The 22,378-nt window shown below is 41.4% G+C and overlaps 1 protein-coding gene across 2 annotated transcripts in view; it reads left to right on the top strand.

Annotated features, from left to right (window-relative positions):
- Window positions 1-702: 702 nt before the first annotated feature.
- The window catches only part of EML6 (EMAP like 6), an 86,881-nt gene continuing 65,205 nt past the window's right edge, over window positions 703-22,378 (top strand). For both annotated transcript variants that reach the window (XM_066177937.1, XM_066177936.1), the window contains exons 1-2: window positions 703-811; window positions 1,599-2,273. In XM_066177937.1, coding sequence (XP_066034034.1) covers window positions 2,077-2,273 — 197 coding nt within the window. In that variant the 5' untranslated portion in view covers window positions 703-811; window positions 1,599-2,076. The remainder of the gene's footprint in view (window positions 812-1,598; window positions 2,274-22,378) is intronic.

Here is a 22,378-nt window from a genome sequence, read left to right as displayed (position 1 = left end):
GGAAGGGCCGGTATCGACCTCTTCACTCCCGTGACCAAGACAGGCAGGACCCGAGGGAATGGCTGGAGCTGTGTCAGAGCGTTGGGTTGGATATGAGGGAAAGGTTCTTCCGTCAGAAGGTGTCGGGCACTTCCCAGGCTCCCCAGGGAACGGTCACGGCCCCGAGGCTGCCAGAGCTGCAGGAACGCCTGGACAGGGCTCTCAGAGACAGGGTGGGAATGTTGGGGTGTCCAGTGCAGGAGCTGAACTGGATGGTCCTTGTGGATCCCTTTCAACTCAACATATTCCACTATTCTATGATAGTGGGGAGCGGCTGCTGGGGAAAGAGTTAAAAAACGTGAGTGCGAATTTGGTTGTATTTTGTGAAACTTTTGAAGACTATTGCACACGGGGAAAGCAGAAAGATGCGGGGGTTTTGCCTAAATCTGCGTGTGCCTTGCGGGGCGGGGCGGGACTTTGCCGGGCGTCGCTGAGGGCTCCGCGGTCCCCTCAGGAGGAAGAGCGGGAAGGGCCGCGCGCCCCCAGCAGGGCGGGAAGAGCCGCGCGCCGCCGTCCGCGCGCGCCCCGTGAGGCGGGAAGGCGGCTCCGCCTCAGGGCCGGCGTCGTGAGGGCACCGGCCGTCCCCCCGCCCGCCTGGGGCCGGCGCTCTTGGCGGAGGCGGCTCCCGAGGCTCCGCGGTTCGCATTCCCCGGGGGCAGGTGTCCCGCTGCTGTGTCCTGGAGTGCTGCCGGCGCTGTGACCCCGTGTGCGAGCGGCGCCGGCACGCCGCTCTTCAGCTCGGTCGGTGTGAGGCGTGTTGTGTGGGAAAAAGGTACAGGGGTCGTCAGCCTTGGAATTCCCTCTTCCCATCCGTCTGGCGCTGTGCACTATGAATGGGTGTTTGGTTCTGCTCCTCTGCATCTTCTTCCCTGCGGTTGTGGCCTTCTGGAGTGAGTTCTGGAGGGCTGGGTTTGGGCTCCTGTGCAGTGATACTATAAAGTAGTGGATGTCTTATCACCAACAACATGCAGCAACCAAGCTCGACAGATAATGGTAATATGAATTCTGCTTTAGGAAAAGCAGAAGGCAAGAGAGGAAATGTATTCCTTATAATATCATTCCAAAGGATGACTGTGAAAAAAAAAAGGGGGGGGGGGAAACCCAAAAACGACAAAAAGTCCCCTCTCTCTCATGGTGACTCGGAGTCTTTTTTGACTGAAAAAGGGAAAATAAGATTGTCTTAATTACATAGTTGCTATAGACTCCAAAAGGAGAAAATTTTGGTTGCTGGGGGTGAGGAAAGGTGGGGTAATATTCCCGTATTTATGTTGGCTATTGTATATGAGATGATACGGAAAGAGGGGATTTGTATGAGGACTTGGAGCACTGGATCCTGCTGAAAAGCCTCAGAAGCCCCCCAGACCACCCAGAGTGGCCACAGCACCCATCCAAGAACAGCTCCCCCATCCAAGAACTCCCGCATCCAAGCAGAGCTCCCCTCATCGAACAAGAGCTCCCCATCCAAGCAGAGCTCCCCGTCCAGATAGTCCCTTCGCATTTTAAACACACGTGCACGCTGCGGTTCCAGTGGACGGGTTTTATGTTTTCTTCTCTTCCAGCTCTAGCCCCGAGGGTAGAGATGTTAAAAAGAAGAGCGCCCAGGAAGCTTTGTGCAGGAAGCCAAGAAGGTGCAACACGGGAGACGCAGCGGGGAGACTTTGGCAGGTGGTGCTGGTGACGCACAGAAGTTACTTTGCCTTCGGAAAGAAAAAAAAACAGGTCTGCTGCTTATGTAGGTGCTTTGTGCCCCCAAGAAGTTGCCCGGGTCGCGCAGCGGCGGCGGAGCGGCGGCGGCTCGTCCTGGGCAGCGGCGGCAGCAGATGATGGTGGCGGCGCGGCGGTAGCGCGGCGGCAGCGGCATCCCGGATCCGCGGATGTGCTGCCCATCCCCGTCCCCATCCCCATCCCTGCGCGGAAGGGACACCTGAGGCTTCGGCAGGCGGGCGGGGATCGCCGCCGTTCTGAAGGGGAGACCGTGCCGGGGGAAGGCGGGCCGGCGCTCGGCTGTCTGTGCCGGTGGGCAGGGGGCTGGTTATCATGGCGGATCGGACGGCTCCGCGCTGCCAGCTCCGGCTGGAGTGGGTGTACGGCTACCGGGGCCACCAGTGCCGCAACAACCTGTACTACACGGCGGGGAAAGAGGTGGTGTACTTCGTGGCTGGAGTCGGCGTGGTTTACAACACCAGGGAGCACAGCCAGAAATTCTTCCTCGGGCACAACGATGATATTATCAGGTAAGGGGGCTGACTTCTCTGGTGGTGGGGTGGGGTGGGGTTTAAAGGGAAGGGAGGAGAATGTAGTGCTGGCAGAATACCCCCTCCTCGCCACTTACAGCTCGGCTTGTACCTGCAGTTTTAGAGCAGCTCAGATTTGTTAGCAGCAGTCTCTGCAAGAGCTGAATCTCTAGATACTGTTGATTATCATTATTTTGTAGCCAAGCTTGAAAATGTTGCAATAATAAGGGAGAGAAGGTTAAGTTTTTCTATTGCACTGCACCTAAAGCAAAACACTTCATCTGAGCACTGGAAAGATCTCAGTGCAACAGTGCTGCAAAATCGTGAGTCTCGTACCTTGATGTTTCCAGAGCTGGGACCCCAGCTCATCAATTCTGACCTCGTACAGAAGGCAGGTGTAGCTCTCCTTGCCCTCAGCAAATCCCAGCACGAGAGGGCCATAAATCCGACGCGTAGCTCAAATTAATCCGGTTTTAATAACATCCAGAAAATGTAAATCAAAATCAAATTCCGCTGCTTGCACTCCAGGCAAAAAATCCCAAGTATGCTGGTGCAAGATGGCTACAGAAGGACAGGTCTTGCTCCTCATATGTCCTGTTCATTGTTTCTTTCTCTCAAATTCTGCCTGAGAAGTGGATTTAATTGATGTTTTTGTCCTACAGAAATGCTGATTTTTTACTGCACCTCACAAAATAAAAATGCTGCTACAATGTTCAAGGTAGTGTTTGAAAAAAAATCTGTCCAAAATATAGAAATTTACACCAGTAAATTAGAAAATTAATGTAGCTACTACTTGATGAGAGAAATCTGAGCCTAGAATATCCTCATGAAGGATGTTGCCTGGTGATGCCACTCCTCTGAGCACAGCTATCTGCTGCCCTCCCTGTTCACCCAATTCAGTATGAATGAAGCGTTTCCTGGATGATGTGAACCCAGAACAGTCCCAGGTGACTCATGGTGTGGGAGTGCTGTGGAAGCATCTGCTGAAGCCAAAGTTTTGACACTCTGTAACCAAACCACACAATTGTCACGTAATCCTTGTTTACAGAAAACCATCCACTTTTCCCAGGAAGAGCTTTTGGATGCTGTATATCCCCATAGTATCCTTCTCCCCTTATCTAGGATGTGTTAAAGCAGCAGCATTTCATCAAGTACAGTGCATGTGCATCAAAGTTTATTTTGGTTCCAAAGGTATTATCAGCTCCAAAAGGCTGATGAAAATAGACACTGGGCTGCTCAGAGAAGAGTCAGTATTTTAGAGGGATCTGCAGAATCATGAAAATAAAAGTTTTGCTTGTTGTATGAACATAAAATTTGATACTCCTTGGAACAGTAAGTGTAATCCATGTAGAGAGTTGTGTACTTCTGGGCTTATGTTTGATTATGTTGTGATTATAATACCTGACAGCACCTCCCTCCCCACACCAAATGTACTGTAGAGCTTCTGTACCCTTTACTTTAAGACCTGTCACATTAGGAGTCTGCTTTTGGCAGTGTCATGTTTAGAAGGTACAACTGGGATAGAAAGAATGAATGTCTCATATTTGTACTTTGACACTGCTTCTGCCTATTGTGCTCTTTAAAGGAAACTAGAACCATGTGTTCAAAGTGGTTGTGTCTTGAGGGAGTTGCTGAATGTCCAGCTCATGCTTTGGAAAGATGGGTTTTGTTTCTGATCTGCAACACCGTCAGAATTCTGGTGGAAAACTGTAGTTTCCACAAAGGATGAAACATCTGGGTCCAGAAGGCATGAGCAGAAGCTAAGCAACAGTTCATATCAGCTCTTAGCAGCCAAGAGCTACGGCTGTCACCACATGGGGTTTAAGGAAGGAGTGACTTTCCAGAATGCTGCTGGAATATTGTGTCGTTTGTGCCATGGCATGGGTGGTTGCCTCCTTTGCCACTGGTGCGCTGTGCAGTCCCTACTGATGGAATATCCCATTACTGTAAGTCCTTTAAAGTAGATGATGCCTTGCGTGGTCATCGCTGATGTGACTAATAAATGCAGGAATTTAAATTCTCACATTTTAAGTTTCACAGCTCTCATCCATTTCAGATGAATGGGATGAATGTATTTATCCAATTTTTCTGGGTTTGTTGGGATTTACTTGCTTGGGACCAGCATCTAAACAGCAGGGCATGCATTTGCAGTCCAAGAGGTTGTAATTTCTAAAGAGGTTTGAAACACTGTTTAAAAAAGAAAAGTTGGATTTTGGGAAGTACCATGAATCACTGAGACTGGGAGACCTTCAAGTGGGAAGATCTTCTGCTTCTGAGGACTGCTGTTATCTCTTTCTCTGATTTTTTTTTTTTTTTTTGGTGGTTTTGTGAATGCTGTTTTGTTGAAAAAAAAAAGATGATAAACCCATGATTCTCAGAAGTAATATCGTGTGTTACCTTGAAGTGTTTATTGAAGTCGTGAAAGGGGATATTTGTCCTTGGTGGAAAGGGTAGGTGTGTATGTTTAATATGTTCTGGAAGATTAATAGTTCTCCCTCTTGTTTTGCATCAAAATAATGCAGCTGGACATAATTTAGTTTGGGCTAAAGCAGACCAGAATGTATTGGATTAAATTGTATTGTATTGGAGAAATGCCATATTTTCCCAGATTCACATTTGAAAGGCGAATTCTGCCTGTACAGGAACTGAATGTTCTGCACTCAGCTAATAAGGTCGATGTTCTGAGCAGGAGCAAGGGAGCTCGGAATTTTGTCCTGCTTTCTGTGTGAAGCCACCACCAGGTGCTGTGCTTCCAGCGCTTCCTCCTTTAATGTCAGAAGGAGATGAGGTCCTGAACCACCAATTTAAACTTTAAGTGAGCCCTGCTTTGCAGAGGAGTTTGTGAGTAACCTCCAGAGCATTAGCTTTGAAAGTAATATAAAACTTTCAGAAGAACAGGTTTTCTTACTTTTATATTGTGCATTACTTGTAGAACAGTGATCAGTTAGATTGATCCTTGTTTTTCTCTCAATTAAGTGTTGGAGACAGTTCTTTCCTATAATTTTTCTGCAATTTGTGCATGTAAAAGCCACAACAAACAGCAAAACCAAAACCAAACCAAACCAAACAAAACAAAAACAACAAAAAAAAACCCCAACCAGTTGAGATAATTTTTACTATCACTTAAAATACAACCAATTATATCTATTTCTGCAGAAATCATTTGTTAACAGAGATTTCAAACCCTGAGAAATTTTTCCTCTGGTGTAGTGATAAAGTTATTTCTCCCTGTTTTTGAGTTCCAAGAATTTCTGCAGTATTGAACAGTTGTCCTGAACGCATTATATTGTTATACACCCTGGTTTCTTGTGGCATCTGGTATTTTGTATGTTATGCACCTACAAAAGCAGTTTTGCATCCCGACTGCCTCCCTGCCAGTCTCTTGTGAGACAGCAAGCCTGCTTCCTTTCCCAGGTCTCTGTGCTACCTGCAAAGCCCTCCTGTTATCCGTGGATTCCAGCACTGTTGTTTATGTAAGGCTGCTCACAGTGTACCAGCAGTGTCGGATTTATCAGAATATTGCTCTAAGTGCACTGGGGGGGTGCCACTGTGCTGACAGATTGAGATTAAAACCACAGCCCTGCCAGTGGGGATGAGATTTACCGGCCTGCGGGAGCCACTGGAGGCCTGGCTTGTTCTCCACAAGGGTCATTTCAGGAGATAGGATATGTGTCAGGATGTGGTTTTCTTGTCTTGCTACTGAGGAAAAAAAAGGAGTACTATGCTTCAAGCAATGTTGTGTATTGCTGACCACAGTAAATATAATTTTGGAATTAGTAAATTGATGGCAGAGCTATGCAAGTCAAAATCTCAGAGACAGAAGATCTAAATTGTACTTTAATATTTTTATTTAAAATTATGTGTTATAATTCTGTTTATAGGGTTATGCTATTTTGAAGGGATCTAAAATACTTTAAATTTCTGTTCAGTTGCTACTATTTGGATAGTGACAACAGTTGTTTGTTGCAGAGTGGTGTTCAGGTTACTGTGGTTATGGTTTATCATCAGCATATGGGAGCTGCAGCTTGGGCTAACCCTGGACTTCAGACACCTGAGGTGACCCCACAAGACTGCGGAGGTTCAGTGACCTAAAAGACAGCACAGGAGAGGTTTTCAACAACAGAAATTTCAGCCCTGTTTCTTAAGTGGATGTTACACCAGTGCCTCTACCAAGCCATCCAAACTTGACAGATATGGCACACCTGGGGTGAAGCAGGGTTTTGGGAACTGTTTTGTGGCAGCAAGTTGTTAAATGAGCTTTGTATCGAAGAAATTAATTCCCTATAAAAACTCCTCTAATCAGCTTGTTGCCTCCTTTGCTTTCAATGCTGGAAAACCTGGGGAAAATGCTGTTTATTCCATTAAGTTCCAGTGGCCTCTTTTACCTCTACTTGAGTGCTGTGCTTAGGTTTGAAGTTTTTATCACTTTTTATCAGCTGCTATAAATTGGTTTCTTAAATTCTGTATTAATGCATCAGATGGGTTGGAATATACAGTTACAGTATCTTATTGAAAGTGATTTAGAAATAGTAAGATCAGTTAAAAGTGCAGAGAAACTCAGCAGGCATTTGTCACTATATGTTGATGAGAATGGTCATCATTAAACCACAGCCTTTAACCAGAGCAGTCTAAACCTAATTTTTAAATACATTTTTTTTACATTTCCTATGTGTTAAGTCTCTGTATTTTTTTTAGTTGTTTTATTTCAATTTGATTTCAGATGGCCAGGAATCATGATGATGAGGTAGTTGTGTGTAATCACTCTTTACCAGAATGAAAACTCACAGAAAATGTTTTCGTATGAGTTCATTTCAAATTTAAAAAAAAGATCTACAGCTCAAAGTATTGGAATGTTTCTGTGTGAAAGTAGGAGGAGACTTGAGGTCTGTAAAAAGGTCTTCTGCTGACTTGCCAACTGCTCAAGTTTTTGGGAACCTTAGTAAAGAGCAAAAATGCCTCCCTTCCTTCCCACCTAAAGACTGTACTTTGGAACATCACCTTGTTTTTCATGAGGTTCATTTCTACCCCAGGAACATCTGATTGTCTGCATCAGCTGTCCAAGAGACACATTGAATTTAAATTCCCCTTTCGAGGTGGTATTTATAGAGGCCTGGGAACAGACCTCTAAAGCTTTAGGGAGGCCTGATCATAAGGCCGAGTATATGTTTAGTCAAGCTTCTTTAAGCATTCCAGCAGCATGATGAACCGTGGTAGGCTTATAACCTTATTGCTGGAACTTCTGTGCTTGCTGGGGGTGAAGTTTGTTCTTTCTTCTGTGACAGGTGGATGGAAATACACTAAAATGACGGTAATTAAAACAGAACGTGAAATAAAGGCTACTCTCAGAGTGATACAGCGACCCTTTTATTTTGGCTGCCGAACACTCCTTGTTCCAATTTTACTGGATTTTTTAATAGGGAAGTTTGAGTGCCTCCATTATTTTAGCAGACTTGAAATGTTCAAGGCATAACCCTACATGAAAATTGCTGACTGGCACTGCAGTTTAAATGTAGTCATACTAATATTGATGCCTTCACGTGAAAATTTGGAATCTATTCATGCCAAATATCTGCTTCCTCGTCCTCAGAAACTGTCTTCCATACACAGAGATAAATATCGCAAGTGACATTTCTTGTGGTAGTAACCTACTACTTGCAAATATAAATTAGAAAATAACAGTTTTGGGCAAGATGAGCTGTACTTTTGAAGAAGAATTTTCTTTTTTTTTTTTCCAAGAGTTGTTGTTTATTTTAGAAATTAATTGTAGTAAAAAAGACAATAAAACACACCCTCAGTTTTTTACAGCTCTACCTGCAGTTAAGGCTGGAGCCTTTTTGCTTTCACCCTGACTAGGCAGACCATCCCTCCTCTGTATACTGAAGCTCTTTAACTGGAGGTTAGTCACAGTGAGCTGCTGTCTGACCAGAAAAAGTGTTAAATGTAAGTTTCTTTAACTTTTCCTTTCGTCTCTCTAGTGTTTGAGCACTATTTGTAAGGCACTTAAAGGACCTTTTGGCTTCTCCCAATGCTGGAATCTATGATTAAGTAAAAGTTGAGCTTTCTCTGTGGCTTCTCTCTGGCAGCAGATCAGAGATGATGCCACTGGGACCTGCTCCCTGGCCCTGGTCACTCCGGTGCTGAACACGTACAAGTGTGGCTTATATGAGATTTTAGCAGTAGGTCTACAGCAGGTTCCTGATCCCTCTAGGATTTTGAGTGATTCTTATCTGCTTAGAAATTATTTTTTTTAAAATTAAAAATTGAATGCTCTTCAGTGAAACTGCTCTTTCTCTTAATGGCTGTAAAACAAGCTTATAATATACAGTTCTGTTCCTCATTCAAGGTCTCCTGCAGATGCAGTGATTGTTGCATATATGCTGCCCTTTTACTTCCACGGAGGGTTTGTTTGGTTTTTTAAAATATGTGGCATCTGGAAGTGGCCACAAGTGTCTAAAAGGATATTATATTGAGTCTCTATGAAAGCTGCCTTTAGTTGAAAGAGCTGTTTTAAAGCTTTTGCTTGTCAGATTGAAGAGGTTTGTGTGGTTCTGTCTGGGATCTCAAGCTGCTTTAGGATGGTCATCTTTGTGCTGCATTCCTTATAATGCAGTCCCTCCTTCCCAGGAGGGGAATAATGTAACTGCCTTTCCCCGGGGAGTTCTCTGTGGTTTGGTTGGGTATGTGGCTGTGGCCCTGCAGTGAACTGTCCCTCTGCTGTCACCTGTCCTGCTTGAGCTGGCTGTGTAAATGTGAGGCTTGGTACAGCTGAGGGTCTGTTACTGTACTAACCAAAGTCACTGTTTCTAGACATGCCCCAAGTGGCCCTTTTACATCCTAATACTGGAACCAAGTTTTAAAGAATTGCACCTGGGCTATCGGGTTGCAGAAAAGAGAATTTTACAAAAGATACTTGGAGCAAGTAGCCCACACAAATCCCAGCCAGGAATACTGCTGTATCTTCTTAGGTGCACGTTGGGTTAACATAACTCCATGGGTTTGGCAGGTTTCATTAATTGTGTCAATGAGTAATAATTCACTGAGCATTCACAAAAGGTGCACAACAGAGCACTGTTACCTTCCACATTCACTCCCATTCTCTTCTCTGAAACTTGATGAGATTTTTGATTGTTTAATGTTGTTAAATAATGGTGTTAAAGAAATGCTACTTTCTTTTTCTTTTGTGTGTGGCATTTTCCTCCTTCTTTTATTTCCCACCCAGCATCCTTTAATCACTTGGTTTCTATATTACAGGTCGTGCCATTCAGAACGCTCTCAAAATTTTGGGGGCCTTCTTTTGGATATGGGACTCCTTGGAATATAGAGTTTGTGATATAATTGTATTACAGATCTTCAAATAAATATTTCAAATGAATTTTAAATGAAAATTTGACATTTCATATAGTGACAGAAAATTTTGGCAAAGAAGAAATTAATAGAGCTAATTCCCATTATTTCTCTTCCATTATGTGAAGGAAGAACACCTTTTTAAAGGAATCTACACGTCTGTTTTAGGCTCATCTCTCTTCCGTCTTAACTCCTCTCTGACAAGGACAGTTCTTATTATTAAAAATTCTTCTTTTATCCTTTTTAAAACCATGTTTCATAAATTCAGGTCCTCCCCGGCAGAACACTAATAGTTTTGTGAAAAAAAAATCAAATTTATAAATAATTGCAATCTTAAGAAAATAGATATGAAGTAATGTCTTCCTTTTAAATAGAATTTAGCCAAGAACGTAGAGTTTTGAGGGCTTCATGGTTTTTGTTAATTTTATTTTCATATTTAATTTTCCCATGGCTTCTATTGGATTTTCCCATTTAATTTTTTTTTCTCCTTTAAGAGGTTGATTTTATGGAGAGAGAAATAAAATACAGCAAAATGCCATTTTAGTTTTGTTTGCAAAAAGAACAGAGTGCAGACACCTAAAGGAGGCCTCGCACTGGCTCTTGGCTGCTCTCTTCCCAGGGAGAGCTTGTACATTGTAATTCTTACCTTAGGTTTGCACTGAAGAATCAGGTGTGATAAATCTTTTTGTCTTGTCTGGAATGGGTGAAAAGAATGAGGGAAAAAGAATATTTTGCTCAGGAAAACTAAGAGAATAGAAAAGCAAGTAGATATCTAAACTGTTATCAAGGACATGTGAAGCCTTCTTTAATACCTTGTAATTTGTAAAGCTCTGGAAGAAATTAGGATCTTCAATCAGCAATGCAGAGACCTGTTTCTCTGTCCCTGCTCACGACCGAGTGTGTTGCTATTTCCCACTCCTGGCTGTATGCCATGGTATGGTTAAATCTGGAAGTCTGCCCAACCCCGCTGTATGCACTTGATTAGCAGATTTTATTGGAACAGCACCACCCGCATCTTACCCTGGGCTTGTGCTCCTAGATTCTGCTAAGCTACAGCCTCCAGTGCCATAGGAGCCATCAGCAGAGCCCACCCTCCGTGGGGCAGGGCACAGGGCACTGCTCTGTGTGCTGAGGCAGAAGGAAGCACAGAAGATGGCATGAGCAGGGAGATGTGCTGTATTCTCCACATGAGCCTGGCAGCTGTGGCTGAAGCCTGCTCTCTCTCCTACTGGGAAGGGGAAGGCAAACCCCCCTGTAACATCCCTGATACCATAAGCTAGAGAAAACCCCAAGTATTAGCAAATGACAAGCAGTAAACCAGATTATAACTGCCTGAAGCTACATGCTGCCAGGCAGTTACATAATGGCACAAAACTCTTCAGCCTCCACTGCAGCACTGAGCCTAAAATACAGCAAAAAGGGCTCGGATGAGCCCAGCTCTCTGAGGTTTCACTGAAAGCACAGCTCCAGGTTCCCAATCTCTGCTCTGAAGGGTTGGCTAAGAAACCAGGAGAAAAAGAGAAATAATAGTAATAGGCAAGAAAATGAGTCACAGTGCTTACATAAAAACATAGAAAGGCATAATTCTATGTTTGTTTACATAACTCTTGTTATTAGTATCACAAAATAGAAGTTTAAAAGGTATTCTTTGGATCATAGTAATCCCTCTTAAATCCAGCATGTCGTGTCATACCTTCACACCTGCTCTTTCCTATTTGTGTCTGTGACTGGCTGCACGTTCATTAAAACACAGGTAAAATTAATAACTGGTTGGATAATTAGTAATTCTATATTGCATTAAAAGACATAGTTTGAATAATAGGGAGGGTCCTATATTGTGAAGGTGCCTAGTGCAGCTGATTCTGTGGAAGGACAGATAAGATGAAGTGGTTTTGTGAGCATCTTTTCAAAATGTCTGATGAGTCTTTCAGAGGAACAGGAAGATTGGTGAACACTTCCAGTGACACCCTGCTTCCTCAGAAATTTAATACTGAAAGTTTTACTTATGGAAAACATTACCAACACGGCATAACTTTTTATTTGAAACTTGCTGTATTTGCATTTGATAAGAGTTCATTTTGAAGTGACTAAAGCAATCCCAGAAACATGACAGGTTACTGTAGGGCTGGATTTGAATGTGGCTTGTGGGTTTGAACAGTGTGTCAGGTATTTGTGTAGTTTCTTTCCATTGTCTGGCTGTGGTGTTCCCTGAGACCTCAAAGTCAGGACCCAAGCTTATTCCATATGCTAGGGCAGCTTTCCTCAAACCTCTACAAAGTTTGTTTCCTAAAATAACACTAAATAGAGGTTCTGAACCTTTTCCCTTCACGTTTTCCCCCAACTATCCATTTTGTAGCCAGCACAGAAGGGAAGTTATCTGATTCAGAGAACTTGCTAAATTCCCAGACTCTGTCCTCACTTTTTGCAATTCTCTTCCCTTTCTGTGGAGTTACCACAGACATAATTTGCTTTCCAGCCATGATGATGACTCTGTGGGCACTGCCTTATGTGCAACATATGAATTGCTCTGTTACACAGATGGATTATTTTAAAAGCTTGAAAGTAAACTAATCTTCCATGTCTAAAATTTCTAGAAAATACTTGAATTTCCAGGGCTTGTTTGTGTGCTTTGGTGGGAACCAGACTGTGGGTCTTCAACCTTCCAGAGCCTGGTGGATACAGGAGTGTGACTAGGCATGTGAGGAGATCTTAGATCTGCATGGGAGATGGGTGACAGCTATTTATTTTTGTAAATGCCTATTTTAAGAATATTGTAAATCTGAACAGAGAGTCTTGTTCTCTGAGAGTTGGCCTTATGTGAGATAAAGCATGATTTTCCTGTAAGGGAGCTGAGAAAGCAGCATGCATTTCTCTGAGCAAGGAATATTTTGGCACTTGTGTCTACATCAGTATAACTTCACAATTGTATTTTCGTTGCCTATTAGACCTGGTGAAGGGTCATAAGATAATATAAATTAGGAATAACCATGTATTTTGTGTTTCAACCAAGGACAGACTATATGAGGTATGAATACACTGCTGTTAAATAAGTCAGCTCTTCAGAATGCCCTGTTTCTTGCAGTATTAAATAGTTATTTGAATGTGTATTGCATTTCACATTTTCCCTGTGGTATCTGTTATTTTTCTTTTTCAATCAGTAGGACTCCCCACTGCCTAGAGGTAAATGTTCTTTTACCTTGTTACTTAGTTTGGTAGGAGTTACTTTATATAGGATGACCGTTTAGTGAACTGCACACTTTTTTTTCTGCTTTCTTCCTCCCTATCAGATATAACAATTTTGTCAGCCTGAGCCCCTCAAAATTGAACATCTTCTGCAGCTGTCACAGGCTGCTATCAACAGAGCTGAAGTTTCTGTGATCCACCCCAGTCATTGTCAGTATTGTGTTCTGGGTTTTGAAACATATGTACACACACAAATACATATAAATGGTGTTTGTGTGTGTGTATATATATACACATACACACAGAGAGTATTATTATTTAATTATGCACTATTATATAATGCATAAACATTAAAAACTGATTTTTTTGGCTTTCAAATAAATTGTTGACTAAATGTCATCACACAATTACCCCTTTCACTTCCCTCTTTTCTGTGCTGGAGGAAGGAGGTGGGGAGTGATGTCCCTTCATTCTATTTATGAACGGACTCCACTTAAACCTGTAATCGCTAAGCAGTTGGGACTATGTATAGTTGTTTGATATTGGCACATCTAAGCTTTTTCTGAGTGCTGGCAGAAATTTAGGCTGCTAGGAAATATTTCCAGTACAAAAACCCAAACCTCTTGCATTGTGACAGGAGGGTTTTTTCCCTCCAGTATGTGACAAGAGTTTAAAAAAGAAAAAAAAAAAAAGGTGAGAGTCACAAAAAAACCCAAATTGCCCCAACCATGGTTTGTTCTTTGGGGCTTGGGCTGTGGCTTTAGGACAACATGCCCAAATATGTTAAAACAGAAGAGCTTCACTGTATGTCAGCATGAATTTAAGGCATGAGACATTGCATTCTGCTCAGGAAGTCCTGGGGATTTTTAGCTCTTCATTTCTCTCTTCTGAAGACAGACCGTGGCATTTCAAATGTCATTTTCAGTTATGTCCTGCACTGGTTATTGCTGTGGGAATGTAAGCATACTGTTTCTAGCATGTTGGATTTCAGTTTTTCTCCTGGCTCGCACGAGTCACTGGGGTAGAACTGCTTTACTGGTACCTCTGGCATCCGCCACCCCAAATGGGAAAGTTCCAATGGGATGATGACTAGTGTAGATTTGTCTCCTTTTTCATTCTTGGATTGCTCATGGACTTGGAGCTTCCCAGACTGGGTTGTTCATGCAGCATGCCAACATATTTCGCCTATCTTACCTTGAAAATGTAATCATGTGGTTTTTACTAGCTCTTTCATAAACTAGCAAAAGCCTTGAGGAATTTGGTTTGTAGAAAAATGTGGCAGCATCTCATTCATTCTGAATATAAACTTTATTTTTCTTAATTAGAATCCTCTTTTGTATTTTAGATTATGCTTCAGTTGATTGAACACTTTTTCCTTTTTTCTCAGATTTATTTTATTTATATTTCTTACATTGTTGTAACAAGATGGCCCAGCTGACAGAGTGAATAAAGATGAGTGCTTCTCACCAGTCTTCAGGGAGATGACTTCCGAGTTATCAATTAAACTCCCACTCAGCTGCTGGAACCTGCTCTTCATCATGACCCCACAGTCACCCCTAAAGGCTGCCTCAGTCTCTCTAACTCTGAGACATTCTCCGACTAATATATGGAAAGTTTCCTTGCTGTCTTATTTCTTCTTCATTCCATTCTTGCATCCTTTTTGTTCCATTCTCACCTTTCCGTGTAAAAATCCATATTTATGTTGTGGCTCTTCCCCTGAACAGTTGAGGGCAATTCAATTCATCAGTAGAGGTGCTTGTTCTGAAGAAGGGGCTGGATTGTTCCCGTAACACTCACCTGAAACCTAAGAGAGACCAACTTTTATGGAACAAGCTATTTCCATCTGCCCAGGAGGAACTGGAACTGGGACTCAAATGTGTGTGTATTACCTGTAAAGGTATTAAATGAAAACCTACAAAGGGTCCTCTTCCTAAACCTACATCTCGAAGTGAAGGGGGTTTTAAAATGAGGAATTGTTGGAAAATAGATGCCAATCTCCAGATTTTATGGGGTTTTTTTGAACTGTATCTGGAAGTTGGAAAACACTGATAAAGGGTGACATCCTGTTGGACCTGGTCTGGATAATGTAGAAAAAGTTAAAAAAACCCATCCAGTGGGCCCTATTTTCAGCCAAATAAGATAACTTGAATGTTATTACACTGAAGTGCAATTATTTCAGCCATCTTCTAATTAAATGAAAAAGTTTCTGTTATCTAATACCATGTTAAACAAAATAATATTTTTAAGGTGTATTCCAGCCGGGTTATAAATCTCATTTCCAAAGTAAAAGTGCAAACATTTCTAGATATGCTTATGGCTTGCTTATAAGATCATGAAACAAAAGTATATAATTTTACTATTCTAATATTTTAGTAATGAATATAGAATAAAGCTTTGACTTTCAATTTCTTTTCCAATTCTGAGATGATTACAGATTTTTTTTTAACTTATTCCAGCTGTCTGCAGAATACAAAAATAAAAGCAAATGTACACCACATACATTGCTCAAATTAACACACATTAAAATTCTGGTTGTTTCCCAATTTGTCTGATATTTTTGCAAGAGAGAGAAGAATGTGGATAATGTGTCCCACATCAGTCATCTCTAGTAATCTTTTGCTTTCAGAAATACAAATCTGATCAGAAAACACTGACAGCTGTACTTTCAGCCAAGAAGCAAGTGTATCAGTACTGCAGACTGTAATATAGATAATTTAAACCAGCAAACTTAGGTATCACTGACATGGGACTCTCCTCAGTTTTATTCTTCCTTCTATGGCAAATCTGGGAATTCCTCCAATGCACAGTTACCTAAATTAAGTCTGCTACCCATTTGATCTGTTTGCCTATTTTGGGAGAACAACAAAAGATCTGAATCCCCAAATCAGCTCAGGATCTGGTTTGCAGTACAAAATTCTAATAACAATACCCTGAGGTGTGTCCCACAGACCCTGGGGCGGCAGTAACTTGAGTTAGCTGAATTTATTGTGTTCAAATCCTACATTTTAATATGCACTCAAAACATGATTGTGGAAATAACTCTGGGGAAAACAGCATTTAGATTTATTTCACTTCAGTAGTTGTGGCAGAGACAGGGGATGTCTGGTGCACTTGGCATGTTGGTATTAACTCCTGGTGTTTGGACTCTCTAAGATTTTCTATTGTAGAAGTCTAACAAGTAATTTGATTTTTCTAGTCCTGATGAATTACAGTTTCTCATCCAAAAGTGCTACTCATATCCACATGAGTCTGAAAAAATACATCTTTAGAGCTTGCACAGCCTTTGTGAGATTCCAGAAGGCAAAAGAATATGCTTGTGTAATATGCTTTGGCTTGTGTAATTATTATTAATGTTTACATTTGAAGCTGCTTCTTTCTTTTACTTCATTAGACAGTGGGTTGATGGAAAAATAAAATCGACTTTCTAACTTCTCAGGCAGCCTGCTTTTGTATGCCACTCCAGACTGGGGCAAACTTTATTTCCCATGTAACTAATAAAGTCATTCCCTTCTTTTCTCCTTAGGGTGTTTTGGTGGGGTTTGTTTGTTTATTTGTTTTTGTTTGTTTTTTTAATAAAAGCAGATAAAATACTTACAAAACGAAGTAGTACATGAATTAGAGGAAATATTCAGTAGCATCACAGAAAAATACTAAGGATTAAAAAAAAATTAAAAGTGGAACAAGTTAAATATTTTTAAGTGACTATCCAAAGCTGATTTGACAATCAAGCATCATAGAATTGTTGTTTTACGCATAAAAATAACCAATGAACCAAGAAACGCACAAAAAAATTTAAAATAAACCTTTCATCTGATTATAATTTCTATATACAATTAACTTCTAAAAATGACCAAGCTGAATTTCTGCCTTTCTCTAGATAGAGGTGCAGCTTCTTTAATTCACAGACTTTTGGGTTTTTACACAAAGAGTAACAGTTTGCTACTATTTTAGTAATTTCTGTAAAGATAAACTCAATAATATTTGTATGTGCTGAGTGAAGGAAGATGCGTCTTGATGGTGATTTTTCTAAGACATACGAGTTGGGAGTATTTAGGTGTGCTTTCACAAGTGGAGCAAAATACACACCATCCTTCAGTGTGAGCAGCTGAGTTTTGGACACATTTCAAATATCTGAAGGCAGTGCCACGAGCCAGACTCCAGTTAAAAGTGTGTCCTTTGCTTACTTGTGACTAATAAGGATTTTTTTTTCAGTATAAATCTTCAAAATGAGCTTCCTTTCTCTAGACATTTAGAAACCTCTACTCAGCCAAGCAAACACCTCAGATCTACAAGATATTTGTGTAACATCCCTGTCTTAGACATCAGAGATTCCCCTGGGAGAAAGACCTTGGCTGGAGAATGAAATTTGTGGTATCAAGTTAATGTGCACTTGAGTCCTAGCTTTTGTTCTGATTAAAAGCACCTCTGTCCTGTGAGAATTTTCTGTTGTCTGCCACCTGTTAAGCACAGATTGTTCTCAGGTGAGCATTTCACCTGAATTTAATCAGCAGAATTTGTAAGTAACAGAACTAACCCGAGCAATGAAAGTCCCTGCACCTTGGCTTGGCAGGCCTTCATTTGTAACAAACCTGGGTCTGCTGGAAGGGGGAGGGAGCAGGAGGTTATATAAAGGGTTCAGTTGTTGAGCTGCCCTCTCCAAAGCTACTCCGGAGCCTTGGTAAGTACTTCTTTTACTTTTTTATGCTTTTTAAAACAACCAAATAACCAAGAAGTCTGAACAGACAAAGACTGGTGGAAAGGAGAGAAGGCTGAAAGGGAAGCAGTGAGAAATTCTAGTCAGCATTAAATTCTGAGTGCGTTGCTTTGGTGTTTTCCTGTTCGTCTTTCTGGGTTTTATGTGCAGAGTATTGGTATACTATTGCTGAATCATTGTTGGTTTTGCCATGGTGCTGCATAACTCTGTCATCAGCAGGACAGCAGGGTATGGTGAAATCAAGGTGTTGGTTTTAATCTTTAATTGTTCTGTGTGTTGGCTCTAAAGCAATGGTACTTAGCTGCTTTTTGTTTAATAACAGGCTGTAGCTGGGTAAGGTCTTGCAGCTATAATAGGCTCTGGGAAACCAGGTAAATTCTGTTATCTGAGAAGTTTAACAGAGACTTTGTTTAATCTGTCTCACACAAAAGAGGCACTTGATACTTAGAATCTTCAGGCTGTGTCGGACAATGTAAAGCAAGGTAACAAAAGTCACACTTATTTTAGTAAGTGTCCTTCTCAAAAAAAGAAAAGCTGTTTTGTGGATAATTGTAGAGAAATCTTTATTGTCTGAATTGTTAGAAAAAAGGAAAATAGATTTATAATAAGTATTTGTTATAAACTGTTTGAACTTTTAAGAGTAGTGTTTGTATCTGTGTTCTGTATAATTAACTAGTGAAGCAGAATTTCAGAAGCTTGGCAGGAGTGTTTGTTCATAGAACTGATAACTCATGACTTTTCTACTGACCCATTGTGTCTGAAAGTTTAGAGAACAGACCCATTCTGATGTTACATATGGTTCCTATTTGCTCTGCAGTGGTTTCTGTCTCAGTTGATGTTTGTTGTTATTCACTTCAGCATGGCCAGAGAGCAGGATTTCCACATGATCGTATAAGAACTTCCTATTTCCTTCCTGTTTCTACTGATTTTCAACCTCTAAAATAGATATTTTCCCTGAGAACAGTTGTTGGTCTTGGCTTTGCATTCCTATGAGATAAGAAAAAAAGCATTCTTAGTAGCACTGAAAACTCCCCCTATCCTGAGGCATCTAAAAATGAGTATTTTTTACTAGCCACATCTAATATTGCAAAATTTATCATTCCTGTAGACATTCAGAGTACAAAGAATGATCTGCTTCTGACCTGTGAAATGCAGCTTGATATGTTAGTTTGATATATTATGGAATCAAACCCTTCCTCTTCTCTTCTTCTTGCTATTGAAGTGCATAAATTTTAAATATTGCAGGGCAGGACAGCCATGAGAAGAAGGCCCAAGTAGGATGCAGCTGTATGTTTGCTTCCCTTGAAGTAAGAACACTTTCCCTAGGCTTAAAATCCTTATTTTTGACAATCGGGTGAGGGCAAACCTATGCAAAGAGTACTATTATCACAGTGTGAATTCTTTAACAACAGCCTGGGAGTTTTGTTAGACCACACAATTTGTCATAGATGTGAATATACCCGGGGATTTTCAACAGGATGAGGTGAAAACTCTTAAAATAAAAATGAAAACAGGGGCAAACCAGGAAAGTTGTGACCATGGCTGGTTTTTTTTCCTTGTTCTCTGCAGCATTTCCTATTTCCCCTTGGCTGTTCTCTGGGCTTCTTGGTTATTTTTATCACATCTTCTATATTCATTTTGCAGCTCCCCCATGATTTCTCTTTTGTCAGCTCTGTCTTTTGTCTGTCCTGTTTCCAAAATTTTCTTCCCATTTTCCCTCTCTTCTTTCTTAGCTGTTTCTGCAAATGTTTTGATTCAGACTGTGATCTGCATAGTTATACCCATATTCAGTGCTGAATGTTGGCTATACTAACAGCAGACTAGATCCAGGAAATGCCAAAGCAGTTGTGCCTGAGTCAGGCTCTGGAGGGAACAGGAGAATCCCCCCTGGGAATACCTCCTGCTGTGCCACCAAGCACGGGGGCCATCTGCACCCATCACCATGCTTCGGGCAATTAATTAATTAGTGCATCTGGGCTATTAGTTAGTGCTCAGATTTCCTCTTCACTATGACCACCAATTGTAGAGCTGTCAGCTTAATCTTGGCCTGAATGATCTTCACATCTTGCCTTTGGAAGAAAGGCACAGCTACATTCAGACCATCTTCAGTTGTTTCAGCCCTGGAGTGTGATGAAATGGGAAAAATAAAGGGTTTGATTGCCAGCAGCTGTACATGGTTTGTGTGTCTGGTTTGGGTTGCATTTGGTTCTGGTGTTTCCACAATCAGGCTGGAATAAGGTGAACACAGGAAATAAGAGGCTCCAATATGTGGCAGTGATATCTTCACTTCCAGGCTTTATCTGATGTATGAATTTTATATTTTCGATCACAGTGTTCAGACTGGCCTTCAAATTCCTTATACCAGATGAACACGAAAGTTTTGCACGTTCCTGTTGAGCAGTACTGGATTTACAGCAGTGTTTCATTAGCTTTCCATGTATTGAGAAATCACTGATAGCATTTAAGTTGCTGTTTTTATCTCAGCATCATAGGCCAATATCTACTTACTGGTTTATTGTATATTTTATTACAGAATGTGTTACCTTGTCCATAAAGTATCATAAGCATAGAATAAGATAGGGGCAAATACAGTGCTGAACTAAGTACAGTTCTTGCTCTTTCCCAACCCTCTCTTTTTAGTCTCCAGTTCTAGCAGATTTTACTTTACAACTGATAATTTCAGGTCCGTTTTACTGATTGCATCAAGTCACAATGCTTATATTGAGAAGGATGTCATCTGTGTCGGTTTTGGGTATTTATTTACAACTGCTTTGGCCATCAAAACGAGTGTTTGGTTCATCATCATGAATGCAAATATCGTTAGACTCAAATGGGAACCCCGAGCATGCATGGGCAAACTGGAATATGGTGGTTGAATTTCAGAGTTGTGCAGCAGGGTCTCTGTGGGGTAGTGTGGCTCATAAGGAATACTGGGTATTTTCCCCAATCAGTTGTTACTTAAAACCCACTATTCATGAGGACATCAACAGTTGTTGTTGCTTAGTTTTCAGTGTCATAATGTGGGCTTTGGATAAAATCTCTTAGGATTGCTTTTCACTGGGAGAAGCTCAAGAGTTGCAAAGTATCTATGAGCTATTCATAAAATAAACCTGCACAAGGAAATAAATCATTAGAGAACTGCAGCCACGTATGAGGAGGAGCCCCAGTGCTGCAGGACTGTGCTGTGGTGCTATTCCCTTTTCATTTGGGAATCTGCCCAGTATTTCTCTGTGTACAGATGCATATGAGTATAAATCTGTCGTCTTAATTAAAATGCAGAATGCTTTTGCTCAAAGCATTACATTTTAAGAGTGTTTTTTTCCTGTTGCTTTTTTCACCTTCTGTTATTGGGGAAATCTTAATCATGTGTTCAAAAGCCATTTACTTTTTAAATCTGGCCTGACTCTGATCCCTCTGTAGCTCCATGGTGCCATGAGAAATTCCATGTTCTACCATGCTCAGGCCCTTTGGACCTGATCTGTCAAGAGTTCTAATAAGCCTTGGGCAGCTGAACAGACTTTATTGACATGTGGTGGAATAACTCCATGGGCTTGAATAACAAATACTGGCATGAGGAGCAGGTGAGCAGGAATTTTCCAAGGATAAAGAGTGGCAGGAATGGTTATAACTTTGTGTGCTTCTTTCACTGTTCTACCTCAGGTGACTTCTGGAAAATAGTCAGAAATAAAACCCCTGTGAAGATGCCCCGTGGATTCCCAGGGCACTCTTAAGTGTTTCCAGGACCTTTATTAGGTCTGAGCTGCATATCCACTTCATAAATGATTCAGTCTGAGCTCGGTTTGTGGCCCAGCCCAACACAGTGATTTCAGTCATGGCCTGCTCTGACTTAATTTGGTCTGAGGGTGTTTGCTTCCTCAGAGCAGATGGGAGCTGTCTGGGACAGGCCACCAAATTCTGGAATTGTGGCTCAGAGGCAGCCTGGCTTCTTGGAAGTAGGAAGCTGGTGCAGAGTGATGAGTAAATGCTAGAACCTGTGTCTGTATCACTCTTCTTCCTACACAGGGAGCATGGAGGGGAAGACTAGCAGTGGAACAGCTAGTAAGAGCTTGGACCTAAAAATGCCTAAATGATTTTTAGAAAACCCATCATTCTGTACACGTATCCTGTTCTCTGTTATATGTAAACAAGATACTGCCATATAGCAATCAAGCCAGTAAATTAAAATGTTGCCATTGCAGTATTTTTATCAACATTTATGTTTTTATTTTGTCAGGATAAATATGCTCTGTACTTGAGATGTTTGCAAGAAGCATGTGGCAATATTTAGTGTATTTAAAAGTATCATTAGAGCTATATGTTCAGATGTGTAAAAAAAGCAATTCACTTGTATGTGTGTATCAACTGTATTATACGTGCAAATATGTGCACACAGAGAGTCTCTGTGTCTTGGGGCTAACAGATCTGTTCTCTCTGTTCTCCCACTTGTTCCTCATGCCTGCAGTGCCCTCCCAAAGCCTCCCTCAGCTGCCCTATGGTACATGCCAAATAAAATTGGTTATCGTGGTGTGTGATCTGCCTGCCGGCTCCATTCTGCTCTGTGGGTCTTGGGCTTCTGCTGGAGGAGCCAAAGATTGGGAGTTGTGATTGTGCATGAGCAACAATCTCCTGTGTTCTTAAGAGCTGGATTTTCCTCTAAGAATGGTTGCCGTGTTGGTGTTTCAGAACTCATTTGGGGGCAGATTAGATGTAAGATTAGCCTGTCAGTTTTCTGCAGTTTTCTTCTCAGTGCTTTCTCCATTTTTACAGATCTGAAGGGGTTTATGCAGGTTGTTTTGTTGTTACCTTGTTCTTCTTCCCTTTTTCTAGTTTGTCTTCCTTTTCAGATAATCCCTTGCTTCTGAAG

The sequence above is a fragment of the Chamaea fasciata genome, unplaced genomic scaffold (genome assembly GCF_029207755.1).
Source record: "Chamaea fasciata isolate MVZ Bird 193981 ecotype frontalis unplaced genomic scaffold, bChaFas1.0.hap1 SCAF_3, whole genome shotgun sequence".
NCBI classification, from domain to species: domain Eukaryota; kingdom Metazoa; phylum Chordata; class Aves; order Passeriformes; family Sylviidae; genus Chamaea; species Chamaea fasciata.
The sequence above is the reverse complement of the archived record's forward strand: the minus strand, read 5'-3'. Positions and strand labels throughout refer to the sequence as shown.